Here is a 20459-nt window from a genome sequence, read left to right on the forward strand (position 1 = left end):
CTATGTCTTTGTTTTCCTCACAAAGCAGAGTTCAGTGATTTCCTGTACCTCCCTTACATCCCATTACCCTTAAAGCAACCTTGCTTGGCTGCAGTAAAGATCCATCTCAAAACTGAAGAAAGCAGTAAGAACAACTGCAGTTAGCCAAGACTGATTCCAAATAAAAAGAGTCTGGGGCTCACATATACTCATGTCAGCAGGAAAAGGTGGAAGGAAGCATGTAGACCATTACCTCTGAGCTCGTAAACACTGAGCAAGTTACTATTCTCCTCCACCTCTTCCTCACCCTCCCTCATCTGCTCCACCTGCTTCTCCTGCAGTGCCAGCAGGCTGCAGTCACCCCTTCCAGCTTCACCCTGCCCCAGCCCCTCTCCCAGACAGCTCCCTGCTCCTCTAACCTCCTCACCCTGGAATCCTCCCTGATATCCTCTGCAAGACACAGCCTCTTGTTTCCCTTTTGCTTTCTCCTTCCTTTCCTACTTGCCAGAGGATCAGGTCCTCAGCCCCTCCTGACTCTTCCTGTCCTGCCTGAGAGCCTCAGACACTTTTGGAAGTGTGAAGCCTGGGACAAAGAGCAGTGTCAGGGCTGTGCCTGTACCGGGACATCGCTTTCCTGGCAGTCCTATGTGTGTGTTTTGCACATGGTTGTATATATCAAAGCAGGGAGTTCTTTTCTCTGACACAGGAGCTCTGCACCAGGCACTGCACAGCAACAGCATCACCAATGAAACTGCTTCCATTCCTAGGTAGGTGAAATCTCTGTCTTTGGGAGTGTGTGGCAGGTGAGAAGGGAGTGGGATCTGACAAGGAGAAATTATTGTACTGGGGATGGTTGGAAGCTGCTGGATACACAGGACTGGAAGTCCTTGTAGCTTTGATCAGTGCTGATGCTGGATTTGGTAACTGCATGGTTAGTATCATGCCACAACCAAATCCCAAAATGCTTGTCTTTATCTCACTGAGGCTTTTGTACCAGGAAAAAAAAAAATTAAAATAAAAAATAAATTAAAAAAAAACCACCAGAAACATTGTGAGTTTCTGTGCATTTGTTTTGTTTTGATTTTTGGGTTTCTTTTCCTTCTCTCTATCTGCTTGGGAAATTTTTAGATTTCGCATGCTGAAAACAGTAAAATGACAACAGAATCCCACAGGTTTCTGATTTTATCCCTATGGAAAACAGTCTCTCCTCTCAGAAACACAGAGAAAATGTGAAATTTGTTGATATCTAAATTGACTTGGATTATATATAATTATTTTAAAAATGTGTGTAATTTTTAGTCCTTTGAATTTTTCGTGAAGTCTTAATTTGTCCAAGAGAACAACATCTTGGTGAGATTTCATGAGGCAATTAAGCTGTAACACTAGGCTAGCCAATATCCAGAATGACATTTCGGCAGGGAAAAGTAGAACTGCAGGGGAAGACATCACCCAGAAGGATCTTAATGTTCTGCAACTTTCATTATACCCTGCTAACAATTTGTTGACTACAACGTAAAAACTCACTTTCCCTTCTGAGCTAAATGCCTTGTATCTAACCAATTATAGGGTGTGTGATAGTACAGCGATCTGTAAGTTTTCTCAAAAGAAGAGATTCCTTTTTTTACTTTCTCTTGAAAACCATATGCATTCATACAATGGGAAAATAGTTATGGCATTTTAAGAGATTAAATGTAAATAATTTGCCACACCATAAATAACTTTTAAATCGCACTGTCATAATGATGTAAATATGTGACATTTCACCTTAAAATGACCAGAACATGCCTGTGTGCTAGCTACAGAAGTATGGGAATAAAATGAATATTTATTATAAGAGTAAAAAGTCTGATCAGGGGAGCCCTCTTTGGTATTTTTCCATCGGACATGTAGGGCCGTTTGGATTACACTCCATACATAATTCAGAGCACAAATAAATGCCTGGACTTTACTGGGAACTACTAGAGAGCTTTGAAAGCCATTCAAATATTTCCCCCAGATCACTGAGTAACTCTTATGCTGTTTACCAATTTTCCACTGTTTGAGGACACATTTGAGTTGTTTATGTGTGGTGTCTGCTGTTTTACCAAAGAAAGGGCCCCTGTAGCTGGTGGCCCTTGCCCTATCCTGCAGCACAACTGAGTCTGTGATGATGTTTACTGGAATACACCCATTTTGTGGAAACCTTTGGCCCAGGTCTTGTTTTAGAGCTCAGAATAAAGTTTTTAGATAATGAAACAAGTCTGATTTTCCTTTGTTCCAGTTCTGATTTCCAGTCTGCTGGACTATGGCTGCACTTCTCCAAGCTGCAACATGACATGTCACAAGGATGCCAGGTGTGAAGTTCAGGGTGGGACAACAGGCTGCTATTGCTCCCAAGGATACACAGGAAATGGCATAACCGTCTGTAAAGGTAAACAGATTTTACCTACACGTTTTTTGTTATGTGCTCACTTGAAAAACTTACCCAAGAGCCCACTGGCTCAAGGTTTAAACTTTATGTCACAACAATGTTATACCCTAAAATGTTTTCAAAGCCAAAAACTTCAATATTTTCTGAGAAATTGTACAAACTGCACTCAGCCTGGTGTTTTGATATAGCTTGCTATGTATCTCAGTTAAGTATGACCTGTTTTCCAGCTTTTCCACGACAGCTGCTAACTAATCTTTGCTGATTTACCTTCAGCAATTTCCCTTGTGGTTCAGGATTTCTCAAGTTAGGGCTGGTGTGGTGGCTTCTGTACAGCCCTCAGCTCCCTGCCTCACACACAGCACTTGGCCACTCTTCCCAGTAGCTGATCACCATCAAACAGCTCCTGGGCTGCTCTGGAAAACCAAGGAGGCATCTATGCCACAGAGACATGCCAGTGTTGATTTTAATACTACAGCCTCTTGCAAGAGAAATATACCAGAAATCCTACTTAGGGATCTTCTTTAGGATAACTTTGCCTTTCATCTAAGGAAAAGTAAGCTAAAATACTTTTTCTGCCTTCATATTTGAGTTGTCCTCCACTATGAGTAGCTCTAATATTTATTTTCACTGTTAGGTATGGCTATGTCCAGCTGCAGACAGGCTGAAATTCACACAAATCTTATCAGTATACTGAGTATCCTTGTGAGTATCCTGAGAAGTAGTTATGAGTAGTAACCACCTACAGGGCCAGTTTTTGTGTTTCAAGGATCCTGGGAAATTTAGCAGTTACTACTTAACGGCAACCCTTTGGTTTGGTATGAGTGTAGGAAAACAGCCCACAGGTATTTTGGATTTTATAGCTCATTTCTCATGCTGTGCTTGGAAGTATGTTTGTTTGTTTGTTTAGGAAAATTAAGAATGCAAGAGCCTTTTTTCTCAGACAGGTGTCTACCCTTTTTTAAGGTGGACTTGTTTAAAGAGAAATCTAGATGGCTAAAATAACAAAAAATTGAGGAATCACAAAACCATAGAATAATTTAGTTTGAAAGAGACTTCTATAGGTCATCTTGTCCAGCTCCCCACTCAGAGCAGATTCAACTTAAAGCAGGTAGCTTAGGGCTTTGGCCTGCTGAATTTTTATTATCCCCAATCATGAAACCGGCACCTCTCTGGGCCCTTGTTTCAATATCTGACTGCCATAATTGTGACAACATTTTTCCTGATATCTGGTTGAGGTTTCTCCGGTTGCAGCTTGTAACTTTTCCTTCCTATGTACACTTACCACTACAATTCTAATAATAGTTTAGCTTCATCTCCTCCTCCATAAAGCCTCATGACCTCCCATTAGGTAGTGTAGGCAGCATTATTATTTACCCTTTGCCTTCCCTTCTAAAGCCTGAACAAACTCTGTTCTGTCAGTCTCTTCTTTGTATCGTGTCATGCAGTTTCTAAATGCATTGCTTAAATTTATTGCTAACCTTGCATGATCGCTTAATTAATTTGTCTATCAAGTTGGTCAAAAGAAAGTAAGAAATGGCCTTCACAACACTGGTTTTACTCTTGTACTGTTTCAGTTTTAGGACCATGAAAGCCAGCTGGTTTCAACAATAAGTGCACATCATGTTTGCAGAGTCAAGGGCCTACATTTGTGAATAATGCAGAGAAAGAAGAAAACCAAATCAATTTTAGCAATACTGCCTGGAATAAATCAAACTAGCATTTACTTACCTAGCATCATCTGGTACCCACTACATTGTCTGTGTTGGTCTGGAAAGTCTGTGATTATGAATCTTCAATTAAATCTGCAGTAAAGACACCTGTTGTTCTCACTGCCATGACTGATGTTCTTAAACCCATCCATTATATATATACCTATTATAATGTTATTAAATCCAAATTTGTGAGGACAGATCTATCTTGCCTTCCATGCTCTTTCTTTTCTCATACTATACCCTTTACTTACTTTATCTTCTTCCTGTACTTTCTTAGAGAAATCTACATTCAAATTTCATAAAAACATTTATTGAGCCCTTAAAGCAAATTCAGTGCAGTGAAATATGCATTCAGAAATCTTGTTAATCTGTTAATTGTCAATTAAGAATTATACTCAGTGTTTGAAAACTCAGTCTTTAAAATAAAATTTACAATGTCAGTCCAGGCAAACAAGATACTAGATGTATTTGTGGTGCTTTGCAGTTAAGTGGCAATGATTTGAAGCAAATCTCATGTCTGGAGACCAACATTTTCTCTGGTAAAATACCTCAACAGCCACCAAAGTCACTTACCCTCCAGCAAAGCAGCAAAGCTTATATCAGAGCTGTGTGGCTGCTGGCCCTGAAGGAGAGACAATATTTCTCTAGGGTAGCATTTAACTCGGTGCATTACTAATACTGTGCAGTAGTCCTCTAATAGCATAAAGGAGTAACCAGAATTTTAATTGGATAGGTCCTATAAAGAATTAGAAATGTAGGCTACACTCTATCATAAATAGTTTAAAGATGTGAAAACGTAAAGCAAAGCCTCAGTTGTTCAATGATGTATGAGAGCTTGCTGCTCTGTGTGGCAAAAGCAGCAGGTGTATCTGCTGTTCTAGAGATAGCTACCCATTTTTATTCAGTTAATGATCTTCAGCTTTTACAATGATAGTGCAGTCACCTTCAAAGGAGACCATCAGTTACGTGCTAATACAGGCATTTTTGGAAAAGCCTATATAGTACATTGTGTTTACATATTTGCCCTTTTAGTTATTTAGACACATTGTGAGAGTCATAATTAAGCAACCGCATTGGTAATTTTGCATAACATCGAAACAAGTTCTTCATTGTGCTTATCCTGGTAGACAATTAAACCAAAACGGTCACTGTTTTGAGACTTTATTCTGAAACAAATAATTCAAATTCTTCCTCCTTATAAACATGTTGAACAGAAAATGTTAGTTTTTAGGTGAGTCCTCTTAAGCTTTTGTAGTGAGAAACTCTTTCTTTTTATTAACAGGTACATTCTTACACTGAAAGGTTTACATTTGTTTCTCTACTTTCAGTTGTTTGTAACACCTCTTAAATACTTGTAAAAGTTATTTCTTTGCTAGCCTGTCTTTTCACTGTGACACACTTAGACATTTTCCCTTGAGTTTCCTGTGCTGCAAAAAGCAATAATGTCCACTTACATTTATTTCCTAGCACCATTATTGATGAATCATGAATCACTGATGTCAACATACCTTAGGAATTGGGTTTGTTAACTTTGACTTTGCTTCCTTTGCCAGCTGGCTAAGTGACTGCAGAGAGCTCAAGATTATTGGATTTGCTGTGTATAGATAAAGACACATAGATATGAATTTAATTTCCTGGTGTCAAAGTCATGGCTTTTAAAATAATTATCCTTTTACAATCTTTCCCACAAGATTTCAACCACTTTAAATTAGGTCATGTTTTGGACTTTCTGAAGGCATACTTTGGCCACTCTAACAAAAAGCTAATCCTCTTCATAATCTCATTGTCTTCAACAAGAATATATGCAGGAATGCACATAGTCAGGAGAATAACTGATTGTGGTATCTGGCCTCTTTTATATATTGGAATTATAACCTACATAGCAATAAATTCCCTCTGTACAGTATCTTCCAGAAGGCCATAAATGAGTCACCTTGTCAAGCTTAACACCTCTGAGGTACAAAATACTATCCCAGTCTCCTTACTTTTTCTTTTGTATTTATATTCCTTGCTTTATGTAGTATTAAATAAGAGAGAATGACCTCTGATAGTACATCTATTTGCTTTTTAGGACTGTTCTTGGGCAGATGTGTATTCTCTTTGTAATGCACGAGGCTTAGGCTTCACAACACCATACACCTAATTGAAGTAACATGGGCTAAAGCTCTTGGCATAAAAAATAAAGATATACCCAGAAACAACTGATTTATAGACAAATTAACTTCCTCTCATGCAAAAATGCCACGGATTTTTTTACAGATAAATAGAATATATCTGCCACAGTTGTATTTCTTTATATAAGAAGAGTTGGACATATAAATTAGGTGTTGTACATAATTCCAGCTTTCTTCCAAAAGAAAATTAAAGGAAACAAACAAAATTTTAGATCCTTTAGAAAAGATAAGGGTAGAAGTAAAACTTCATAGAAGCCAATATTTTATTTTTAAAACAAAGGGGAAAATGAGTTGGCATCAGTGATGCTTTCCTAAGCAGCTCTGCTGTTTCAAATGCTGGCTGCTTCTTGATTGCTGTCTGCCAATTTGCTGCTTTGCTGGCACACTGCAGGAAATTAAAGTAAACAGTGTGATCACAGTGTTTACTTTAACTTTGTAAAATACGGAAGGAAAATGAAGCAGCGCTGTTTGTTCCAGGAGGGTAGGCAGGCAAGCAGGAAAAGCCTGAACACAATATCCCTCCCAGATATCCCTACACAATATTCCCTTGTAAATGTCACTTGCAAATTATACTGCAAGATTAATCAGTGTTACTTGTAAAATAGTTATAGCTCTTCCAGAACTATTGAGCAAGGACTTATGCTGTCAGAGAAACTTTCTATTGGAGCAAGGCAGTAACTCTGTTCTGAAGTGCAGTGTAGGGGGATTTATCATTTTACAGAGGTAAAAAATACATCAGTGCAAAGTGGTATTTTGTATCAAAATACAGAATCCCTGTTAGAACACAGGACAATTTGTATAAATCCAACTGAATCAAATTTAAATCATGCTCAATATCTGAATATAAACATATTTTCTTGTTTTATGGAGGGTCAAAAGACCAACTCTCTGGCTTTTGCCAGCTATAAAAAGGAGTTTTCCTGTAAGACCTCAGTTCCTTGTTCTAATGTGATGTTGCTGAATCCAACCATTGACTTTTATTGCAGCCACTGAATTTGTTTGGATTCACTGGTGTCATTGTTGCCATTCTGCAGCACCCAATTTGTATAGTTTTTATAGAGCGAATTTTTACTTTCAAATTAAAATGACCCTGTAAAACCACTGTGTATAATAATTGTATGCTATCCAAAACTTTTCTTCAGTAGAAAATTATTTCATTCAAATGTTGATTCACCAAGGGAGAATTTTATTTTTATTTTAACAGCAGGCATACATCACTGGATGTCACTTCTGTATTTACCAAATAGTCTGAAATCACTGATATGGAAGATCCAATCCACACACTTCCTAAATTCATTTCACTGCTATCAGTTACCACAAGCTATAAAAAGGCAAATTGCAGCTGCTCTAACATAGCACAGCAGGAGAAAGATATGCCTTAGCCAAACACTAACAGGGCTCAACTCAGCGTGTGACAGCTCAAAAAACTTGGGATGTGCTATACAGGGGGCCAAAGAAGATCACTAATTCCTAGTCCTTTTGACATGCTCCTTACCCTTTTTCCTTTCCTGCATCTCCTAACCTCTACTGCTTTGCCTCTATGTTCTGGTGGAGCTTTCACATGGTTTCAGGGAAAGAGCAGGAGTCACCTTCAAATTCAGAATTCCTACTGCAGGTTTAGGAGTTGGGTATTTTGGTGATCCCAAGACTTGTTGGGAGGCACCATTGTGTTTGTTGCATATTTAAGTATTATATTCAACTGCACCCATGGCTTCATGATTCCTCTACAGGGTACAGAAAGTTTTCTTCCCTTGTGTCTCCTTTGGTAATAATATAGCTCTTTATTTGCTTTTCTTGAAGTGCAGAGATTGACTGCTGAGCGGTGAGATGTTACCCAGCTCAGGTATCTTGATTTCACATTCCAGATTAAACCTGTAGGCAGATCATGAAATTGAAAAGTCTGGACAAATTAATTGGGAGGATTTGATTTTCTGGTGCATAACAGTCCACTCGCCTAGAAAAGTGCTGGTGTTAATGTTAACATAGCAGGTTCCTGGCTGTTTGGGGACCTACGGGTTTATGTATGTCTTCTGCCTTTCATGTGCAAGATGTCACACTTTTCTGTGAATTTGGGAAGGGCTTGATGGCTGTGATGTTTGTAGGCTGCTAGGGACTAACCAGCTGTTGTATGGTTGCCTTCCAGCCACAAAGAATGGAGTTATGCTTATGTTCCTGAAAATAGCCACCCTTGGCTAAGAATATTAGTCAAAACAGCTTCTGTAGCCTTGAATTTATTTTTTATAGCTACTATTCAAATTATGTTGTAGTTGAATTTTTGAGAGTAGGTCAGGAATTTGAAAGGGGAGCATGAGAACCTGAGTCACGAAGAAAGCAGTGCAGGATGTCTGGAGTAACAGTACAACCCTGCTGAATAAGGCAAGGTGGAGGCTGCCTCACTCAAATTGTCTTACTGCTGTAAACGGCTGAGTCCATAAAATTCTGACTCAAAGCATTTTATACATCCAAAGTGTCAAATCCAGAAACAAAGAAATCCCTACCAGTTTCCCACTCAAATGAGAGAGACAGAGGATCTTCAGAGGGTTAACTCTTCTTCCTACTGCCAGAAAACACAGTTCACCAATAGGCCAAATAGCCCACAGTACCCATTTGTAACACTGACCCTAACTTTAAGAAGCCTTGGACAAGCTCCATTTTAGGGACAGTTTAGATAGACTCATTACATTCACAGATTTGAGCCAAAAAAAAAAAAAAGGCCCCTCTATTTTTTTCGTCTGTTTTGTTTACATTTTCTTGAAATGGTACTTTGAGCATGACTAAAATACAGTAATTCATTTTGTAAAAGAACCAGAAAGAAACAGAACTTCCTCTAGTTGTATCTTTAATCATATCCAGACTCTTTTTTAAATTAGTCCTGTTTGCATCTAAAAAGAGTTTTTAGAATGTGTGTAGATGATGTGGTAGAAAAGAGTTATTTGTCTCTCTCAAAAATTTACCCAAACTTTTAGGCTGATCATCTGCACTTGGATGGTTTCTTACTTGTTTAATTCAAAATGTGTTTTAACCCTTGCCAAATAACGCTAATTTCCTTTCTTGAGAAAATACTCCTTTCATCCTGTTTTATGGTACTAAGAATCAATATGTTACATGTTCAGAGGATGTGGGAAAATTCATTTAAGGAGCTATAAACTTGTTATTTCAGAGTTTGCTTACTTTGTGTTTACTAGAGATATGATTCCCTTCCTGTGTCTCCAACATCTAAAGTAATCCCAGGAGGTCCAACAGTAACAATATGTTCTTCTCACTTGCTGGTTCGAAGTAAAAGGTTGAAAAGTATTTCCTGGACATGTATATTCATACATGTATATTAAATGCACACAACCATGTACACGGGGACCTGTGTATAAGTAGACATGTGAATAAAAGCAGACTTTTCCAAGTAAGGCAGTCTCAAAACTGTTAGTTTAACTCATTCTGTGATTGTACAGTCAAAATTAGCTTTTGTTAAGGAAGGACCAGGATTTATTGTAAAGAAATTGTTTCCATACATTCCACTTCCTTGAGACTTCTCAGCCTAGACTGACCCGTGTTAGAGGCTGCTGCAGCCATCAGACTGTGCATGTGCAGCTGCCTTTGGGGCTATGAAGCCAGTGTCACCCACAGAACACCAGCTGTATCATCAGGAATTACACACATGAGATGATGTCATTTCTGCATAGCTATGTTGATTTATGTATGGTAGCCAAATAACCTCCTATACTCATATTACTTTTTTCTCTGTAACTTTATATTGAACTCCTAGAGTTCAATTGCACGAAAGTATTCTCTTTGCGATTTTTTTTTGCCTTTTTTTTAATTGTTGTTTTTTATTTTCTTCTGCCAGAATATACAGGTGTGGTGAAGTTGTATGTAACTACATTTGAAATGTGTAATTTATCTAGGATGATATGCTGGTGCACAATTTTTCTGTGTATGACTGTGAAAAATTGCCATCTGAGCTGTTGGCAGACAGAATATCAAACCCAGCTCAGCCCTGTGTGTATGAAAGAGTTTAAGAAGGTAATTGACACTTTGGACCTCTATTTGCCAAAGAAAGAGATAATGACGTTCTCCAAGAAGATTAGAATCTAACCAAACATTGTGCTCTAAATATAGAGCACAAAGCCAGGTGATGTTTGTGAAAATGCTGCTGGGCTGCAAGAGAAGGAGGGGGCTGAAGGGCTGCAATTTTCTACTGTATATTTTTTAGGTACACAGATTTAATTTAGAGATTATGGCTTGAAAATGAAATTTACAGTATGTGTGTTTTTCGGCGATAAGAAATTGATTTTGTGACCTTGGTACACACTAATTGAAATATCTGGCACTGTGTTCTGCTGAGGTTAAAGGAAGCCATACATGTCTGGAACCGCATTCTTCTTTCACCTTGAACTGCGTGGTTAATCACAGCCCCAATCAGGGGCAGGAAGGAAGCTGCTGTTTACTGGGGTACAAGGAAGCTGAATAATCTCTGCTCATTGTCTAAGGGATAGCTTGTTGTGTGATTACTGCTGGCTGGCTTTAGGATATTCACGATTACTTTAAAATGGAGAATTCTGGTGGGACTGACTTTCAGGGAGCGCCAGAGGCCAAAGCCTCAGCAGCCGCAGCGCCACAGCCGGAGCAGACACGCCGGGGTGCAGGGTGTTCTCCTTCCACCTGGCCACCACAAACCTGGCTGCTCCTTCAGGGCTGAGGCAGCTCTGTGCTGTGCTCCCTGGCACTGTGCCGGGACAGGAAACAGGGAAGAGGTTCTCTGGCCGTGTTCTGCCACGTGCTGTCCCAGTGCATGGAGCACTCTGCCCCTGGGCTGCTCCTCCTGTGTCTCCTCCTGCTCTAAAGGCTGGTTGCAGCATGAAGGAACAGCACCTGTGTCCCAAGAGACTCTGCTGGGGGGGTGGGGTAGTTGATTTCTTAATTATGTCTGCTTAATTTAACTGTTTAAGGGTTTCTGCCTTAGCTTGGACATGTACAACTGTGACACTCTGAGGCTGTCTATAAACTAGTGTGGTAGGGTGTCCCATTATTTTGCTTATTATTTAATGTTACACATTTGCTAGGTTGGCACAGGATCTTATTTTTCAAAAAGGAAAATGAAAACTCCTGAAAAGCCTTGACAATAAATGGTTATTTGTTCAAAACAGCCAGGTCTAATCTTTGTTTATGTTACCAGGCTTCATGTAATGGTGTTGCAATAAAGAAAAGCAGTTCTTCAGGATATGCGCTGGCTTTTATGTTTTATTTGTAATGAAAGCTAGGTACATAGGCAGCAATCTACATAAGTTACAGTGAGGGAGAACATAAGCTTGGATGGTGACTTGCATGTTTATATATTTACTTTTTATTTGTTGCAAAGTGTCTAAATCTCAATTTTAAAAAAATGTGAAATTAGCCTGAGGTATTGCAGTTTTCCTCCCCAGAATTTTACCAGTGGAAGATGAAGAGAAAAGGTGAATTCATCCTGTGCTAGGAGACCACTGCTGCTTTCCTGCCCCATCTGTGCAGATGAGCTGTGGGTCTGTTCCCACAACCACTGTCCTGTCTTCTCCTGTTCAGTCCCCAGCTGGGACAGAGCACAGTCCTCTTCACTGCCCTCCTAATGTTACAGCGGGTTTTGGGTACCCCCAAAGCTCAGAAGGGCTGAGGGTAACACAGCCTTAGCTCACAATTTGTATCAGGAGTGCCGTGGCAGGCAGGGAGATAATGCAGCAGTAATCTCTGCAGACATGACAGTCTTCATCACTGATACCTGTAACACAGAGACCCTAAAGAAACACCAGAGAAACTTCAGGATGTTGGCATGAACTGAAAGAGAAATTCAGCTAAGCTCTGCAGGCCTAAATAGGAGCTCTGAGTCCTGCATTTTTTTCCTTGTGGTGATGGGAAAGGAGTAGGTGGAAAATTGCATTACAATGAAGGCTTTGCCTTACTTTTTCTCTTGAATAAATCATTTTCGTGGGTAACATTGATCCTGAGGAAGCTCTACCTTTCCAAAATCAGCCTGTAAGTTCAGAAGGGAGAGGAAGCTGGAGGTACTCAGTTTCAGGGCCTTTGTTCCTATCCAAAATGTTCCATTATTTAGAGCTGTGATAAAGTATGCATCAATTCATAAATATGACCCACTGTGCAATATGAAAATATCAATATTTCTCTCCCATTGTGTAAGGGATATCTGGTGCATACGGAAAGACTCTGATCTCCTTAGCTACCACAGGGAAAATGGGAAAGGCAAATAGCCTTCAAAAGTGACTCAAAAGCAGAGATGAGGAGAAGTTTCTAAAACTTAACAGATCTTTTCATCTGAGTGGATCAAAATAGAAACTGTGCAGGTCAGCAGTTGTAAACTATGCAGAATTACAATTTGGCTTCTTTTTCAGTGTTGTCATGCAAATCTTGGTATGGTGATTCCACAACTCTTTCATCATACTCAGCTCTATGGTTAAAACCTAGGAAACTCTCAGTAAAGCTGGTTTTAAAACATGAGGTCACTTCAGGGGTGTACCATACAGCATCACTGGTCTCACAGAAATCAAATATTCAGTCCTAGACATGCTGGGACACAGAAGTGGGTTACACAAGTGTTGAGCTCCATTTATATCATTTTTCACGTGAGGGCTGGGATTTAGGTGGATGTCAAAGGAGAGACTGGGATAATATTTACGCAGCTGTAGACTGAAGAAAAAAGAACTTTTAACTGAACTTTTTGTATTTCCTATTGAATAAACAGGTAGTATGTTAATACCACCAAATGCTTCTTGTTTGAGCAGTGGGATGTGCTATAAAACCCCTGGGCTTTATTCCCTGTTCTTAGAGAAATCTACTGCAGCTTTCATTTGCTGTAAACTGCCCTTGAATTATTACTCAAGTTTTGGTCTTAGATTGACGACCATACGGGAAGCTTTTAAGCTGGCAATGGCACATTGCCCTCAAGGAATGCCACGCAGACAACAACATCCCATTGTGAGCTTGATATTCACACCAGTAAAGAGTGTGTGCTGCAATATGTGCATCTGGCTTTGAGTGTTGCAAGGGAAATCCAAGAGCAGGGCTATTGCTGCCTTCACTGGCAGTGTGGTAAAAATAGACCTGCTGCCTCTGTTCTAGTAGCAGCAAGCAGTGGCAAGAGCACGGATGAGTACAGTCAGGTATTTCATTATAGTTTCCTGCAGAAGGGGTGATGCTGATGACATTCCTCCAACAGGGAGGTAGGTGACATATGATTGAGTCTCACTAGCCACAATGGCTGTAGGACACAAAGCCACAGTTAGGGATAGATTTTCCAAAGAAATATATGTTGAGCACTTTTGAACTGTCTGCCTCTATCTGAGGTGCCTAAAGGAGGACTGAGTTGTTTCAAAAGAATACTCCCAGTTGTGGATGCCAAGCAATCTGTCCCTGAAGTGCCTTTTATTTTCCTATCATCTGGTGGTAGTTTTGGTTTTTGATTGATTTATTTCTTTATTTTTAACTGTAAAGACCTTTTAATTAGGGAGAGGAACTATGTGAATGAGCTGGAGCTGCTGGTGGTAGCAGCTCCTTGCCATTAGAGATTGGGTCATTAAATAAATAGATAATATCCTCCTTATTGAGGAGATTAAGAAAATCATAAGGACTTTGCATTATTACAGTGTTTAGCATTCACAAATGAAGTAAAAAACCCCATAATGGCAATTTTCATCAGCTGCAATGCATGTGGAGGGCTCTTTTCTTTCTTTGAACAGCCAAACACTAAACAATTCCTAAATCCCTCCTTGTTACTTATGTTTTCTTCTTGGTGGTTAAAAACCCCATAAAGCAGAAATTGAAGACTTGCTATTAAAATACTTGCTGACAGCTCCATTCAAAACATCCTTTCAAATAGTGCTGTATCACATTGTGATTCATCTGCTATTCTGATAGAGTTGCTTTAACAAGTACCTTCTTTCTTGGTTAGGGCCCATCTCTTTTTACTGGAAAATTCTTCCTTTAAACACTTTACTGAATCTCTGCTGTAAACAAGCCTTTCTCTGGTGCTGTACTAGTTGTGTTGCAGGACACATGTGACCCCTAAAAGGCACACTGACCGGCTTATTTAGCATGAAAAAGGAGTAAACAGTGAGAGAAAGAAACTACTTTTTTATCCCTCCTCACCTGTGTTGTACGGGTGCAAGCAACCTGTGAAATTAGCCCAAGTCAGGATTTCTGGCTAAGCCCTGTGTCCCCAGGAGGGCACAGTGCCCTGCAGGGCTGCCACAGCTCCTGGCACTGCTGGGCACTGCCTCTGCCAGGGCCAGACCCTGTAAAGCAGCACCACTGCACCACCAGTATGCAGCTTCCACCAGCTGAAGACCAAACCCAGGAACATCCTGGGGATTAAGTGGTCTCCAGTGAAGCAGGGTGAATTTCATTGTTGAAGCTTGAAGTTAGAATTATTTACAGTCACTTTAACAGGACAACAGCTGCTCTTTACCTAGAGATGAGCCAAGAGCACTGAAAGAATTTGGATCTGAATTGCAGATGGATGGATTTCAATTTGATTCAAGTAGCTGGACTGCATGAGACTGTACTGTAAGCTCTCAAAGTCAGAGCTTGAGAGAAAAATCATTAATTTGGAAGCTGATACCCTGAAAGACTTTTATGAAGCAATATATTTTCATAGCAGACACAGATCAATTTAAAAGTAGTAATCAAGAGCCATGTGCTACGTGTTCATGGACAAAAAATGTAGGGAATCCAGCCAGAGACAGACACTTAACATTCAGAGCATTCAGTCTAGCACTGAAGATATTGCTTCTATGGAAAATAGTAGGGTTCAGAATTAAAGCATTGTGAATTTGTGAGATAATCACAATGCTGTGCAGATATAAAGATGTTGCCAGCCTGCTGCCAGAAACTAGCTCAACATAACTTTTCTTGGACAAATTTGTGTATAACTTCTGTAGAAATGTTGGAGGAGGGAAGAGTCTCTGCAAATATTCCACTGAAAAGATGTGTTAAATTCTTGAGAAAAGAGAGAAAATTATAATATAAGAGAACCTATTAAAAAAACACTTCCTATCATATATGAAAGGCATTCTCTAAATTTAAAGTAACTGTACAAGGTTTCATCAGATGATATTCAGGCCCGGTTTTTTTTTCCCCTTGCCAGTCCTAAGAAGATTTAGGTGTAACATTTGCTTATAAAATAAAGCCTCCACACATCAGTGTTTTAAGTTATGCAAGTAATTGCATTGCATAAACCCAAAACTTACATTTACTTGGACAGTACTACAACTAATCTCCTCCTGGAAATTTTTAACCTTGCTCCCTAAGTAGTCTCTATGAAAAAAATAGAAGCCACTAGCAGTGAGAGGCATTTCAAAAGGTGGATTAAAATCATCTGTTATCAGCTCCTCAAACATTTGGAATTTGTACTTGGAACCAGGCATGGTTTTCATTCCTCTGCTGAAGTAATCTCTGTCAAGATTTAAAGCAACCTGAAGAGACTTTCATGTGTTATACATACACTTTCTTAGGTTGATTTTGCTCTAGGTTTCTGTATCAGTATCTACCAGTCAGGAAGGAAAGTAGGGAACAGTATAATCTTTAATGGATGCCTTTGTTTTAGCTGACATGGTAAGGTTTTCTGTGTCATGGTTTTACTCCAGCCAGCGACTCAGCTCCACACAGCTGCTGCTTTGCCTTCCCCAGTGGGGTAGGGGAGAGAAGCAGAAAAGTAAAAGTGAGAAAGCTTGTGGGCTGAAAAAAAAAGACAGTTTTACAAGCAGAGCAAGAGTCACGCACACAAGAAAAACAAAACAGTGCTTTCATTCACCACTCCCATGAGCCAGCAGGTGTTCAGTCATTCCAGGACAGCAGGGCTCCATCATCTGTGACTTAGAAAAACAAAAGCCATCACTCTGAATGTCCCCCCCTTCCACCTTCTTCCTCCAGCTATACGTGCTGAGCATAACACAATCTGTTATGGAATAGCATGATAAAGTTAAGCACTCTGCATGTATTACATTAACAGTGGCATATTTTCATGGGTGTTTCCATAACACACAGGGCATGGTGCTTGGAAAAAATCTTATTTTTCATGAGGAGCCTGGTCTAGTGAAAGCCTGCTTGTAGCTGAGGTTAGAACTAGATCTCTATGGTCCCTTCAAACACAAACCATTCTCTGATGATTCTATGATTCTGTAACATAGGACCTATTGGGCACATGCAGAATTAATTTTTGCTTTTACACCTCTAGGCAGATTCCATTTGGGTGGATTGTTTTACTTGTGGAGAGTGAAATTCCTAAAGGGGCTTATTGCCTCTGTGTCAATTTTTACTACCTCTGTTCTCATCATGTTGATAGCATATGCAAAAAAAGTCATACAAAGAAAATAGTAAGATTTTTACTACTGGTTTCTCTTCAGAAGAGATTTTATATGAAAACACATGGCTCTGTATTACATTGCTATATGCTTCTCTGTAGCATGGAACCACATGAAATCTTAGAAAACCACAAACATTGAAATTTATTGAGACTAGAAAATGATAATTAATATTTGTCATCTTTGGGAGAAATGTTATAATTAATAATGACCTCCTAGCTGATTTTGTTGTTATTTCTCCAGCCTTTCATGGACCACATGTAAGCTGCTTTTGGCTGGACTTTCAGTGGCCTCCCATTATTATCAGCTGGGACATAAAACCCTTCCTCACATTTTGTATAGCTGAGTCTCTTCACAGACTCTTCCCATTCCCATCCTCTCTGCTTTCCCTCTATAAAATAACTCTGTCCTGATTGATTTTAAAAGCATCTACTATCACCATGAATTTAATTCTCAGAATGTTCATCTCTTTTTCCAGGCCATTAAGAAATATATAAAATGAAACTGGGCTTAACACTACCTCCTGGGGAAACCCAGCTGGATACCCCTTCACAGCTCAGTGCAGTGCTGTTTGTCATCACCCATTGTCCTTTGTTTACATTCCTGCAGCTTGTTTGCAGTCCCCATGGCAGCACTCTTATCCAAGACATTGTAAGATATTTTTCTAATAAGATTTTGTGAGCCACTGTATCAAATGCTATGCTACATCCCAGATGTGTTGTACTTTTCAGCCATTGCTGAGATTCACACCTAAGGTTTTCAGGCAAAAGGAGTACTAAATCCCAAGTCATACACTTCAGCAGTAGGAAAATCATATGAGAAGTGCCACCAGAAAACGAGGCATGGCAGAGAGGTGGGACTAGTTACATTTAGGATACAGTCAGAATGAAAGGACAGAAAGGCATGGTATAGCTGATAGCAGGGCGAGGGCTGCCTTGATGGTCTGAACAGGAAAAAGTGGAGAAGGGCAAGCCAAAGAGAGTCTCAAAACTGGGAATCAACTTGATGGGGGAATTCTGGAGCTGTCAGCCCTAAGGGAGGATCTCACAGCTGTCCTTCATTCAGTGATTTTGTTTGATTCTGTTCAAACCAGGAGCCACGCCTTACTCTCCTTCATAGTAATTCTGCTGCTGCTATGCTACTTGGAGATTTGGGAAGCAATTTCAAAAATAGCCAGCAATTCTCTGCATGGATTCAGATCCATGTGTGTGCACTGTGCAGCATGTATTTGTAGGACATCTCTTCTCATGCCAGTGGGGCCATGTGGATTGGTGGAGTCAGGAGCTTTTGCTCTTACAGCCCCATGTTTGGGACTTGTCCCTTACTCAAAACTGAAATACATGGACAGACCTTGCACTGGGTTTATCAAGAGCTATTCCTGCCTGAGAATGGCAAGATCACACTGAGGATCAAATCCTCTTTCTGAAGGGATTACATTTCCTGCCAAATATGTGACATGGTTCAGTTTCAAGCACATACAAAATAAATCTCAGTCAAGACAGACATTTAACAGTAGCTTAGTATCCAGGACTGTCATGGGAGACAGCTCTCAGCATCCAATCTAGCAGGATCTTCTGGCCAATGTCTTCAAGACCTTGGGATCTACTTCTCTTAAAAAATGTATATGGCTAATATCTAATGAGGCTTTTGTATTAATTTATATGTACTGCACAAGTCTGGATAAGAAGAGTTAAAGTTTTGGGGGAGATGACCTCTAAGAAGCCACTTGCAAAGATACTAGCTTTCCTTCTTGTCAGCTCTTGTCACTGCTTGCAAATCTTCACTCTCTTCTTTGTCTCACTTACCCACGTTCTTCCTTGGACTTTAAAATGCATTCATCAAAGAGATAGCAGGTTTCATTTTGTACGTCACCAAGGATTACCCTGTGAAAGCAATACTACTGAAAATATGTGATGGCTGATTTGTAAGTTATGTGTGGACACTTTATGCATAATTACAAAAATTTCAGTCCAGTTCCTGGGGGAAAAAAAATAACCTTGCTTAAGAGATTCCTGTTTCTGGCAGTGGTGGGTGGCTGTTGTGAGAGCTCCCAAAAGTCATTCTTCCTGTGCTGGGACAATCAGAGGCAGATGCTGTCATTTCCACCGTGGAAACTAAGTGCTAATATAGCTAATACCCTGCTCAGAATACTCACATAGGAAAGTATGGGTAATGGTGTCATGAGATTTTTTTTTCCCCGTATGAAAATATGCAAAAACAAAAGAAGAAAGAAAAGAAAATATAAGAATGTTTTAAACCAGATATGTCAGCTTTAAATATTTTGCACCACCTTCCTCCTCTGGAAATTAAGAATGTTTAAAGCAGACTAATTTAGGGGTGTGTTGGCATGGCTATGTGATCCCAAGATCCAATCTATACTTCAAGATTGCACCAATTGGAAAATTGCTCTCATGAATAAAATAATGTGGGATAAAATGTTGTTTATGATTTCTTTTCTCAGCAGATTAGCTATGTACATCTTGTACCACAGGCTGACTTTGTGGAATATGAAGCACTTCAAGAAACCTGTTTGAAAATGAATTACATTATCCAGCCAAAGCAATATCAGAAATGTCCCAGAGTCTTCACTATCTTAATGTTGATTTAAAATCATATATTCATATTACCTTTTTATGTCTAGTAAAGCAATGTGATGGAGCCTTTCTTTTGCCAAAGTTGTATTATCTCATTTCTCTGAGTTAGGTAAACTGCAATGTGTCTACTTTACAGATGGGTAAAGTTAGCATAAAGAGAGGGAAGCCACTGCTTTGAGTTAAGAAAGCCTAAATGTAAGCACTTTCATCTATATTGGTCAGTCACAGTGGCAGCGGCTTCTAAAATGAGCCTCTTTCCATTCATTTATATGACAGATTATTTTCCTTTAAACAATTGTTGGATAAAATATATTAGGCATCCCTAGGGCAGGAACCTGAAATCAAGACTGGCACATGAGACATTACCTGCCCAGCTCTAGGGATGCACTCCTGGGCTCGGGGTGATTGAGCTGCTCCTGCCTGCTGAAGAAGCCTCGGTAGGAGGGATGGGGTGGAGCACAGGCACTGCCTGCAGCTGGGTGATTACCGTGGTTTTCAGGACAAGGGGGGGCAGGGCAGGTTTGTTTAGGACTGCCTCTAAACTCCTTCATGCTAAAACATTGCTAATGAAGAGGACATTGCCATTACCTCCATGTCTTTCTTCTTTTCTTCCTCCTGTGTTTGAATAAAAGTGACCACAGCTGTGCTGATCATAGTACAACCTCCCATAGGTGTTTATAGGAACCCAACCCTTTGGCAAAGAGTTCCCAGTGGAATTGAGGCATTATTCCAAAATAAAGAGTGCTCCACTTACAGTTGAGAGGGTCCAGACAGTCCTGAACATATCAAGAAGCTCAACATAGGCATTTGAAAAAGTGCTTTTGTTGCCAAAATCCTTTTTTTTCAAGTTATGATTAAAGAAGGAAATACTCACATAGAAAGGAATTAGAGTCAGTAATGGCTACCTGAGTCAGTAGCCAATCTTTTCCAGACAGCATTTTGGGAAATGTTGTATAAATTATTGTATAGCATAAATTATAGGCATGTAAATTTCAACTAGTATTATGAAACATTGGACCTGCTGGGGGTTTTAGCCTGCGTATATAGAATAGTCAACATACTGTTTCCATCATTTTAATAACCTATACAGAGCAGGTGGCTGATGCAGTTAATGCTGGCATCATTTTTCTTTCCCTATGTAATTTGCTGTGATGACAGTTCTGTCATTTCGTTTTGACTATTTAAGGCTATTAGGAACCATTTTTAGGTAATCTAGCACATGTATTTTCAAACATGCATAGAGCATATAG

The 20459-nt window shown here is 39.7% G+C and overlaps 1 protein-coding gene across 1 annotated transcript in view; it reads left to right on the forward strand.

Annotated features, from left to right (window-relative positions):
- The first annotated feature begins 624 nt into the window (after positions 1-624).
- Positions 625-20459, forward strand: part of ADGRL4 (adhesion G protein-coupled receptor L4) — a 71403-nt gene continuing 51568 nt past the window's right edge. The window contains 3 exon segments of the mRNA XM_062497343.1: positions 625-660; positions 662-746; positions 2240-2389. Coding sequence (XP_062353327.1) covers positions 625-660; positions 662-746; positions 2240-2389 — 271 coding nt within the window.

Source organism: Cinclus cinclus, chromosome 8, assembly GCF_963662255.1.
Source record: "Cinclus cinclus chromosome 8, bCinCin1.1, whole genome shotgun sequence".
Taxonomy (NCBI): Eukaryota; Metazoa; Chordata; class Aves; order Passeriformes; family Cinclidae; genus Cinclus; species Cinclus cinclus.